This window comes from Amia ocellicauda, chromosome 16 (assembly GCF_036373705.1).
Source record: "Amia ocellicauda isolate fAmiCal2 chromosome 16, fAmiCal2.hap1, whole genome shotgun sequence".
In the NCBI taxonomy this organism is placed as follows: domain Eukaryota; kingdom Metazoa; phylum Chordata; class Actinopteri; order Amiiformes; family Amiidae; genus Amia; species Amia ocellicauda.
The window spans coordinates 26,743,747-26,755,006 of NC_089865.1; the positions used below are offsets into that span (position 1 = coordinate 26,743,747).

Sequence of the window (11,260 nt, forward strand, 5' to 3'; positions counted from 1 at the left end):
GGGCGAGGAGAACAATGAAGCAGCTCGTTCGGTTAGAAGCTGGGCGGTACAGATACAACGCACTAACTGGCGCCCGAATTTAAATACGGCCAATCACTGGTTAGGATTCACATGTTATCCAATCATCATTCGGATGAAATCTCAGCCAATGGCTTCAGGCAAGGTCTGCTTTAAAAAGGGTTCCTGCTGGTCGTCACTTTATTTCTGAATCTACGCTTAGATTTTGAGGTTGTGAGAATGGCCAGGACAAAGCAGACTGCTCGCAAATCCACCGGCGGAAAGGCGCCTAGAAAACAGCTGGCAACCAAAGCTGCTCGCAAGAGCGCCCCGGCCACCGGCGGAGTGAAGAAGCCTCACCGCTACAGGCCCGGCACTGTGGCTCTCCGGGAGATCCGCCGCTACCAGAAGTCCACCGAGCTGCTGATCCGCAAGCTGCCCTTCCAGCGCCTGGTCCGAGAGATCGCCCAGGACTTCAAGACCGACCTGCGCTTCCAGAGCTCCGCCGTCATGGCTCTGCAGGAGGCCAGCGAGGCGTACTTGGTCGGCCTGTTCGAGGACACCAACCTGTGCGCCATCCACGCCAAGAGAGTCACCATCATGCCCAAAGACATCCAGCTGGCCCGCCGCATCCGGGGAGAGCGAGCCTAGACACTGACCCCAGAGAACGACACAACGGCTCTTTTCAGAGCCACACACATCTCCTGAACAGAGCGAGTTCATTTTGTTGGCTTTTGTTTTAATTCCATTTTGAAGTCCTGTTCTTGTTTGGTTCCCGTATTTGCAAAGTTGTCTTATGCCTTGGGGCACTAGGTCATCCAGATTGCTTATTTTTTTAAGTTGGAGTTGTATTTCACTGCAGTGACCGTAAATTTATGATTGTGAACAATTGCACTTCTCGCATGCGAATATTGGTACGTTTTCGTCCAAGACTTTCAATATAATTTTTTATCACTTTAAGATGAATGTCATTTTCCAAAGACGTAATTAACACCAATGTATTTAATTCATGCTTTATACATATACACAATCTTCAAGGTTCATTGTCTTAAGCAAAATACATGTATTATAGTAGTTAAAATAGCCACGGATACATGAAAGATAAACAGCCGAGAAATAAACAACGACGATGACTTAATGACTTAATCTGTACTTAATGGGACACAAGAGTTCAAATCCGTGATGATAAAAAAAATTGTAGACGAGCTGCCTGGCTTGCCAGTGTTCCCTCACACTTGGTATAGCGATATTCCGTATTAAATAGTGTATTCATTTTAAAATACAATTATTTATATTGCAGTGTGTCAAAATCAACTTTCAGATAACTTAAAACCATATATCAATGCGCATTTAATGAAGACCTTTCCAACTAGGAATCATATCTGAATTTTCAGTAGAATCCTTGTTTCATTTCATCCCAAACCCAACTCATTTTACGGTGAAATACGAATCAAAAGAGAATCAGCAGTATACATCCTCATAGATGTATAAAGGGGAATTGAACGTCTATGAATGTCAACATTTAAAAAAAAAAAAAAATACATATCCCTTAAAAGGACCTTTGGGTTTTGAGCGGGTCGGCAAGTACAAGGCATCAATCATTACAAATAATTACATTATACCTCCGATATTGCGATTAATATCAGGTTAAAAGGCGAATAAATAAACCTGAATTAGACACATATTCCCGCCTTGCATTCCAAAAATGTTCGCTTTAAAAATAATACAAGAAAAGTGATTACAAGTTTCGATATGGTCTTGCTAGAACTTTTTTACATTTAAATCATTACGTATAATATGACGAATTATTTGTTAGTACTCTGGTGAAGCCTTTGTATCTGATTATGGGTTTAAAGTAGACAACAATATGCGGACGTAAACACAGCCGAAGAAATTATAATTACGTATAAGTAAATATAAAGAATTAAAATTAGGCACTAAATCTGTGGTGGGTAGCGGGAGTGCTTTACAGGTATCCCCAAACACTAAATGTGTATCTATATATTGAATATTATATATAGCAGCCTATATTGTAACCAAAACAGCTCAACCCAAACAATAATTATTACGTAGTTTTGGGCTAGAAAGTCAAAGCACACCCAAAACAAAACACCTCTGAAAAGTAGCACATCATACTGCGTATTACAGCAATGCCAGACAACATGCACAAGACCGTATGGATGATAGATAAAATACCAAGCAGTGGAGTGTCTGTGTTTAGGGGAACAGATAGAAGTACACTTATACATGAGGTTTCTTCAAACAAAAAGTTAAATGCAAGCCCTTCAAGTGAAAGTGTGGGCGGCCCTTAAAAGGACCTTTGGGTTGTGAGCGGGTCGGGTCAGGCAGTGGTTTATCCTCCGAAGCCGTACAGAGTGCGACCCTGGCGCTTCAGCGCGTACACCACATCCATGGCGGTGACGGTCTTCCTCTTGGCGTGCTCGGTGTAGGTGACGGCATCACGGATCACATTCTCCAGGAACACCTTCAGCACTCCACGGGTCTCCTCGTAGATCAGGCCGGAGATGCGCTTGACTCCACCACGCCGAGCCAGGCGGCGAATAGCGGGCTTGGTGATTCCCTGGATGTTATCACGGAGCACTTTACGATGGCGCTTAGCGCCTCCTTTACCGAGTCCCTTTCCACCCTTACCTCTTCCAGACATACTTGCTTCTTCTAATGTCCACTAAACAAGTCCTACATAGTTGAAAATGCTCCCTAGTTATAGTCGTGTAGCGGACCTGATTGAGGCCATGGAATAGCGGCAGGCAGAATCGCCCGCCATTTCTATGGGGAGCTAGAAACGTTTCACCACCAAACTTGATCTATGTACATTCATAAATGGAGAACCGAGTCTCTTTACACCCTTGCCTCTTTCTGACATACTTTCTTCTGCGAAGCGTTAGAATAATTTCAATCCAGAACGGGAGTTTGCTTAATTGGACAGCTCACAACATCTGCTCTTTCCTGTCCATTTTTACACATTGGAATTCAATTTTCTACAAGCTGCAACAATGGCACAACATATAATCGACTCAGACCTATAAGGCTACACATTCTACATCATTTGGGGCTTTTGCCTTTTCATACTTTTGTAGAATTCCAGTTCTGAAGTCTAGAGGGTCTGTGGGTTGTGTTTTCTGAAGAAATGTGACTTTAGAGCACTCCATGTTTTGAAGGAAAAATGCAATTTGTATGCAAACAGGGCAGTGGTTGGCTGTGTCCATGCCTCGGGCTGCAGTGCTTCAAACGTTTTGTGTTTCTTGTATGTATCAAAGCTATTTATCTTACACAACAATCTCATCATGTGCAGATACCTATAGAAGTCATGAAATGGCTGTGTAAAATTGGCTGCCATTTTAAATGCCTCAGTTTTGACACATGAAGCCTTTATTGTAGTTATATTATTGTGTGAATTGGCAGCTATATTTTACTGTGTCTTCATTGTCAATGACTTCTGCTGATTCTGAAAATGTGAGACTCCTAAGAAACACTTTAAAGCAACCAAAATGTATGGCAGTCAAGACAATCAGAATGGAGTTACAATTGAAGAATAGTTGGTTAAGATTGTTTCTAATGTGTTTTATAGATATTTTTAAAATATATAGAAGTCAGTAGCAATGATGTCTCAGCAAAATACAGCCCACGATTTTCTCAAAAACATAACTAAATATTAAACAGCTAACACAGGATTCTCTAATTATAATGTCAAAATAATTAAACTACTACTTTACATGTTTCAAGAATGAAGGGGTATATCATAAATTTATACAAGCAAATGAGCTTTAATAATCACAGATTATGGCTTTAAAAAAACAAAAACAGACTGTTTTTCTTTAAGATGCAATGGAAATACAATTACACTTATTATTTGAACATGCCTTCATATGAGACACAGGGACACTTGGCTGTTCACAGCAATGGGATTCACCTGTTGATGATATGATTTGATAAGCCTACAATAAATTGACAAAGCAACAAGAAACCACATAGCTCAGTTCGAATCTGTGAAGTCCTCTCCACATCCAGTGTCATCCTACTTTACAAAAAATACATATTAAAAGAACTATGCTCACACTTCGCCTGACCAGGCGCATGGCAGGGGAATTGACAGCTTGTTAGTTATATAGTTACAGTGTTCAGAGTTAGAGAGTTCTTGAAATCACAATATTGTTTACGTTCATTACTTAATTACTGTTATATATTTTTTATTAAATTGATTTGACATATTTACCAGTACCTGACCTACATTAGCATAACAATCAATTTGTAAATACATTCTTGAATCATGTCTCCCCTTTGTTACACATACATCAACATCGTCTTAATATATACATACTGTAATTACCATAATGCAATGTAAATCCTGCATTAAATCATTCCCGAGCATGAAGTAACTTTCGCAAAACAAAATCCTAATATCCATATTTGTAAGTCTTTAACTCGAAGTTAAAACTTTTATAATATAATAGTTCACTTTTCTATTAGCGTTCACTTTCGTGTATTACAATCGAACTTGAAAAATATTGCACCAAAACAGAAATGTTGCATAATGTTGAATCAATATGTGGAAATCCAGTGAAACCTGTTGGGACTGAGAGGCGGAAGCGCAGATGTGTTCTGGTTTGCTTTGTCCCTCTCCTTAGGAATCACTGGTGCACACAATGTAATAATTTAAGTTTAATCTTAATTATAACTTCAGAAAATAAATAATAAACGTATCCAGTTTGGGGGGGTTCCCATGTGTTTCCTGTACATCATTCCTTGCATCCATGTTTACTACCAGCAGACGGAACATATTCTCAAACCCTCTCAAATCACTAGTGTTTGGTTGATGTTACTGTTTCTTCGTAGTTTTATTTTTTCATATGAAGAACTGCGTGTGTTTCCCTCTCTGTCTGTCTGTCTGTCTGTCTGTCTCTGTGAACAAGGTCACTTTCTCACGGTCTTATTGTGGTACGGCACTGTGCTATACTTCAACCCTGATGCCTAGAAGAACAGGGTCTGATAAGAACCAGTTTCCACCAGCAATTTGGGCTCGATACATCATACAAACCGCCCTTATATTAAACATTACGTATGCCTTAATTTCCCCAGGTTTAGCCATATATGGTTCTTTCTGGGCAGTTGTCAGGCAGAAACTGAGTTCCCACTCATCACGGGACAGACATGTGGGCCCTGTTACCTTTCTCTCCTGTCTGGTTTGCATACAAGTAGTTTGTAACTTTGCTAAGACTGTTCTTGAGATTGCCCCTTGAACCTCTTCCATGCAGCTGCTTGTAATAAAAGCCTTTTAATTACAGTTGCAAGTCTCTCTGGATTTCTGCGACTCTTCACAAATAATCGCGTTTTGTTTCTCCAAGCACCCACCCCTCCGAGTGCTCTTTTTTTGGAAGTTCAGATATGGTAAACTTAAACAAGAATACATACATGATGAATTGACATAGATTTGAGTTTGGTGGTGAAAAGCTTAATTCATATGCTGTTACACACGTTCCACTGAGAGAAGGTGGGCGATTCCTGCCTGCCGCTACTTCATAGCCTCAATCAGGTCCGCTACACGACTATAACTAGGGAGCATTTTCAACTATGTAGGACTTGTTTAGTGGACATTAGAAGAAGCAAGTATGTCTGGAAGAGGTAAGGGTGGAAAGGGACTCGGTAAAGGAGGCGCTAAGCGCCATCGTAAAGTGCTCCGTGATAACATCCAGGGAATCACCAAGCCCGCTATTCGCCGCCTGGCTCGGCGTGGTGGAGTCAAGCGCATCTCCGGCCTGATCTACGAGGAGACCCGTGGAGTGCTGAAGGTGTTCCTGGAGAATGTGATCCGTGATGCCGTCACCTACACCGAGCACGCCAAGAGGAAGACCGTCACCGCCATGGATGTGGTGTACGCGCTGAAGCGCCAGGGTCGCACTCTGTACGGCTTCGGAGGATAAACCACTGCCTGACCCGACCCGCTCACAACCCAAAGGTCCTTTTAAGGGCCGCCCACACTTTCACTTGAAGGGCTTGCATTTAACTTTTTGTTTGAAGAAACCTCATGTATAAGTGTACTTCTATCTGTTCCCCTAAACACAGACACTCCACTGCTTGGTATTTTATCTATCATCCATACGGTCTTGTGCATGTTGTCTGGCATTGCTGTAATACGCAGTATGATGTGCTACTTTTCAGAGGTGTTTTGTTTTGGGTGTGCTTTGACGTTCTAGCACAAAACTACGTAATAATTATTGTTTGGGTTGAGCTGTTTTGGTTACAATATAGGCTGCTATATATAATATTCAATATATAGATACACATTTAGTGTTTGGGGATACCTGTAAAGAACTCCCGCTACCCACCACAGATTTAGTGCCTAATTTTAATTCTTTATATTTACTTATACGTAATTATAATTTCTTCGGCTGTGTTTACGTCCGCATATTGGTGTCTACTTTAAACCCATAATCAGATACAAAGGCTTCACCAGAGTACTAACAAATAATTCGTCATATTATACGTAATGATTTAAATGTAAAAAAGTTCTAGCAAGACCATATCGAAACTTGTAATCACTTTTCTTGTATTATTTTTAAAGCGAACATTTTTGGAATGCAAGGCGGGAATATGTGTCTAATGCAGGTTTATTTATTCGCCTTTTAATCTGATATGAATCGTAATATCGTAGGTATAATGTAATTAAAAATAAAGACAAACGTTTACATGTATTTAAATGTTGGATGTTCTGCAAATGTATATACATATCGTAAATTCAGTCGTAATGTGCTAGAAAGGGGGTTTGGAAAACCAGTCTAAACTAGTTCTGTCCACCCTGTAATTCTCATAGAGCGAGGCAGAGAAAAGTGAACGTCATAAAATAAGCGATACGAACCAATGAACGGTCTTCTTGGGTTTAACTATCTTATTTGCATAGAGCTGCTATAAATAGAGGCGTTGTGAGACGAGCCTGTCATTCGTCTTTTAGATTTTCTAACAAGCCGAAACGATGCCTGAACCAGCGAAGTCTGCTCCCAAGAAGGGCTCCAAGAAAGCCGTGACCAAGACGGCGGTGAAGGGCGGCAAGAAGCGCAGAAAGTCCAGGAAGGAGAGCTACGCCATCTACGTGTACAAAGTGCTGAAGCAGGTGCACCCGGACACCGGCATCTCTTCCAAGGCCATGGGCATCATGAACTCCTTCGTCAACGACATCTTCGAGCGCATCGCCGGCGAGGCCTCCCGCCTGGCGCACTACAACAAGCGCTCCACCATCACCTCCCGGGAGATCCAGACCGCCGTGCGGCTGCTGCTGCCCGGAGAGCTGGCCAAGCACGCCGTGTCTGAGGGCACTAAGGCCGTCACCAAGTACACCAGCTCCAAGTAAACCCGATCGGAAGCTGAACGAACCCAAAGGCTCTTTTAAGAGCCACGCACTCGGTCTGTGAAAGAGAATCCATTCATTCAAGTTATAAGTTATTGATATATAAAAATACACACAGGTGTAAGTAGTTTAAAGGCTACACCGATAAGCCTTACTGGTCAATGCTTTTGGTCAATCGCAATTTATCAACCATGAATTCAAGAAGCCTTGAAGATTTAATTGATATTAATTTGCTAATGACTGCCATATTTCACAAAAGCTCAAAGGGTAAATACGTTTAACGAAACCGTTTACATCTCCTTAAGGGAATTCAAATTCCTACTTGTATACTTTAATAAAGAAAAAAACATATATATATATATAACAACAACGTAGAGCATGTGAACGTTTGAAATACATTATGATTAAGCTATCTGCTTTTTCTATTAACATGCGTTTATGGTGTAAATATGCCTTTACGTTATACAGGGTAAAATGTGGATAGATTCCTGCAGGGATGCTCGCCTGTAGAATAACTGGTTGAATATAACATGCGTTTCTTATATCGTTGGTATCTATGCTGTAGTAAAACACTAGACATTCTAGGCAAGTATACTCAAAATATCTGCTTCACAGTACTGGGTTTGAAAGTGGTTTGCCCTAATCTTAAAACAATTAAATTTATGAAATGCTTTAATGATTGTATACAATTTACGTAGTGATTAAAACAAACTTGAGCTATAAGAATGGAAAAACAGAAATCTTTGCTTTAATGAAACGGGTGGGTGGCTCTTAGAAGAGCCTTTGTGGTCTATCCGTGTTTATATGGTCGGATCTTTACTTCTTGGCGGGCTTCTCGGTCTTCTTGGGCAGCAGCACGGCCTGGATGTTGGGCAGCACGCCGCCCTGGGCGATGGTCACGCCGCCCAGCAGCTTGTTCAGCTCCTCGTCGTTGCGGACGGCGAGCTGCAGGTGCCGGGGGATGATGCGGGTCTTCTTGTTGTCCCGGGCGGCGTTGCCAGCCAGCTCCAGGATCTCGGCGGTCAGATACTCCAGCACAGCGGCCAGATAGACCGGGGCTCCAGCACCGACGCGCTGGGCATAGTTTCCCTTCCGCAGCAGCCTGTGGACACGGCCGACTGGGAACTGTAGTCCAGCCCTGGAGGAGCGAGTCTTGGCCTTCGCTCTCTGCTTTCCGCCGGTTTTGCCTCTTCCGCTCATGTTTGCAACAATTTGTAGAATTGAAATATCTATAATGAAATTCAACTAACTGGGTCAATTCTTTTTAAGGAAATCTGTCTGCATATGATTGGTTGAAACCTCCTCAGCTCTCTGTCCTATCAAAAGACTGCAGTGATTGGCGCTGTAGGGCAGTTTTCACCAATCGGAATGGAGGTGTCTGTTTTTGAAACGAAGTGAGAGGCGGGAGCGGGTCTTATGTGCTGTATGGTGAAACTGACTTCAATGTACCGTTATGGACTTGTGTTGTTTATTCCCCCCTATTCTGTATGCCTGTTTCATGTTTGGTTATTCCTCCCTGTGTTTAGATAATCCGGCTCCGGATAGCCTTTCTGTTGCATTAAGTTGAGTTCTTTCCACTGGCTGATCTGCCTTTCTTAAGGCGGAGCGTAAGCGTCTGTGAAGAAATAAAGAGCACGTTTACCTCTATCTGGTGTCTGACTCGTTGTTTTGGACCCACAAGTGTTTTAGCAGTACCAAAACTGTTACAATACATTTAGAATGACGACTTAGTGTTAACGTCTGTGTGACTATATTACATTTAATCTCACTATTGATCTAACATCCTGAGTGAAACCAATACAATTGTATAATTTTACTCACCTCCTTAAAACTGATACAAACTCTTAAAAGTGCCGTTGTATATTCAATACAATGCAAACAACCAATCATTGCTTTATTATTATTATTATTATTATTATTATTATTATTATTAATGTTATTATTTATTTCTTAGCAGATGCTCTTATCCAGGGCGACTTACAAAATATAAGAGCAATAGAAAGTGCAATAATACTGTACAGTTTAAAGCATAATACAATTTAAAAATTGTAATTTACACGAGTGTATAGGAAATATACAATTTGCAGGAGGGGGAAATAACAACTTATGGTAAAAGGCAGTATTTACACGATTTAAAAGAGTATACAAATAAAAATATATCAGAAAGAAGATACAAAAACAGAAATCAATTCCTTCACTTTCTTGCAGCTTTCTTTGGGCTCTTGGTCGCCTTCTTAGCCACTGTGGGTTTCTTGGCTTTCTTGGGAGACTTCTTGGCGGCCACCGGCTTCTTAGCTGTGAACTTTCAAGACTTTGTAGCCGCAGCGGATTTGTTGGCAGTGGCGGGTTTCTTGGGTAATGGCTGTCTTTCTTTTTCAGGGAACCAGGGTTATGATAATATCATTCCCTTTCAAATCAAAAGACTATACCAGAGCTGTCACGAGTCCTGACACCTGAATCAGCCTTAACCCACAATGACAAGGATAGCAGAGCCTCACAGCGTCTGAGGGATAGCAGTTTTAAGTATCTGGGAGCCCAAGCTTGGGCGCAGCTGGTCCGCCACATTGAGGCCATAGAACCTTGTGAAGGTCTGTTGACCGGACCAGGTCACAGCATTGCACTGTTCTTCAAGTATGGCACCGTGAAAAAGAGCCCATGACGTGGCTTGTCCCGTCGTTGAGTGTGCTGAGATGTGTTCAAGCATTAGCAGTCTCATAGGTGAGCCGGATCACATCCACCACCCAATGCACCAGTCGTTGTTTTGAAACCGCTCTCCCTCTGGTGGTGGAACCATAGCAGACACACAGCTGGTCGGATTTGCGGCTCTGCACAATCCTCCGCATATAGCACCTCATAGCCTGGACAGGGCAAAGTGTGTGTAGTGTGCGATCCTCATTCGATGTATGTGGAGGGGGATGGAAAGACTCCAGGACAATAGGTTGACTCTGTTGTTGTTTCCCGAGAAGATCAGACAGGCTTTATCCACAGACAAGGCATGAATTTCACCAATTCTCCTTACTGTCGTTATTACTACCAGGAAAGCTACCTTGAGTTAGAGGAAGCGGAGTCCGTTGTGGAAATGGGAGCACTGCTCAGTCCTTTCAGCACTAATTCCAAGTCCCAGACTGGAATTGTGTCCTGTATTGGTGGTCTCAAGTGGCTCGCACCCTTCAAAAACTGGATTGCCAGGAAATGGGCTCCTGGTTAGACATTATCAATTTTATTATGGAAAGGCTGAGACTGCAGCCAGATAAACTTTCAGCGTTGATGCAGATTTCCCGTCTTCAAGCAGCTGTTGTAGGAAGTACAGGATTGTCGATATAGGGCATGACACCGGATCCACATGTCACTCTAGACACCAGTTCTAGAAAGCTGACCACTTGTAAAGTGTATTGGGCCCTGGTGGAGGGGGCCCTGGCCGATTGTAGCATTTCCACAACATTAACACGCAGCCCCAGAGACATGCCTTTCAGGGGCTAAACCCATAACTGCAGCTGTGCTGAGTTGGGATGCCATAACAGTCACAATGCTTGATTCAGCAAGTCCTGTCGAAGCAGAAGCTGTCACGGATCCATGCTGATCATCTGTGCCAGTATTGCGAACCACAATTGTCACTGGGGGCGATCAGGAGAACTTGAGCTCTTACCTGGCGAATCCTATCCAGTGTCAGTGGGAGAAGTAGCAGTGGGGGAAAGGCATATAGCAGTTCCTGCGGCCATGGGTGAGCAAAAGCATCCACACCGGGGTCTGCCTCCCATCTCCAGGGAGAACCACAAAGGACAGTGGGCCATTGCCTGTGAAGCAAAGAGCTGTGGAGCTTGTCCCAGCTCCCTCCAGATCTGCTCCACCACCTGAGGATTCAGTCTCCACTGTCCGGACCTCCCCTGGAGAGAATGTCCGCTG

General features: G+C 42.7%; 5 protein-coding genes across 5 annotated transcripts; 3 read left to right on the forward strand and 2 right to left on the reverse strand.

The window, feature by feature from the left end:
* Nucleotides 1-179: 179 nt before the first annotated feature.
* Nucleotides 180-693, forward strand: LOC136711311 (histone H3). The gene has a single exon (XM_066687477.1). The coding sequence runs from the start codon at nucleotides 238-240 to the stop codon at nucleotides 646-648; it is 411 nt and encodes a 136-aa protein (XP_066543574.1). The 5' UTR covers nucleotides 180-237; the 3' UTR covers nucleotides 649-693.
* Nucleotides 694-2,297: 1,604 nt separating this feature from the next.
* On the reverse strand, nucleotides 2,298-2,687 carry LOC136711675 (histone H4). The gene has a single exon (XM_066688065.1). The coding sequence runs from the start codon at nucleotides 2,660-2,662 to the stop codon at nucleotides 2,351-2,353; it is 312 nt and encodes a 103-aa protein (XP_066544162.1). The 5' UTR covers nucleotides 2,663-2,687; the 3' UTR covers nucleotides 2,298-2,350.
* A 2,912-nt stretch (nucleotides 2,688-5,599) lies between these two features.
* LOC136711676 (histone H4) lies at nucleotides 5,600-5,989 on the forward strand. Its single transcript, XM_066688066.1, has one exon. The coding sequence runs from the start codon at nucleotides 5,625-5,627 to the stop codon at nucleotides 5,934-5,936; it is 312 nt and encodes a 103-aa protein (XP_066544163.1). The 5' UTR covers nucleotides 5,600-5,624; the 3' UTR covers nucleotides 5,937-5,989.
* A 969-nt stretch (nucleotides 5,990-6,958) lies between these two features.
* LOC136711572 (histone H2B) lies at nucleotides 6,959-7,407 on the forward strand. The gene has a single exon (XM_066687906.1). The coding sequence runs from the start codon at nucleotides 6,986-6,988 to the stop codon at nucleotides 7,358-7,360; it is 375 nt and encodes a 124-aa protein (XP_066544003.1). The 5' UTR covers nucleotides 6,959-6,985; the 3' UTR covers nucleotides 7,361-7,407.
* A 713-nt stretch (nucleotides 7,408-8,120) lies between these two features.
* Nucleotides 8,121-8,583, reverse strand: LOC136711571 (histone H2A-like). Its single transcript, XM_066687905.1, has one exon. The coding sequence runs from the start codon at nucleotides 8,555-8,557 to the stop codon at nucleotides 8,174-8,176; it is 384 nt and encodes a 127-aa protein (XP_066544002.1). The 5' UTR covers nucleotides 8,558-8,583; the 3' UTR covers nucleotides 8,121-8,173.
* Between the last annotated feature and the right edge of the window lie 2,677 nt (nucleotides 8,584-11,260).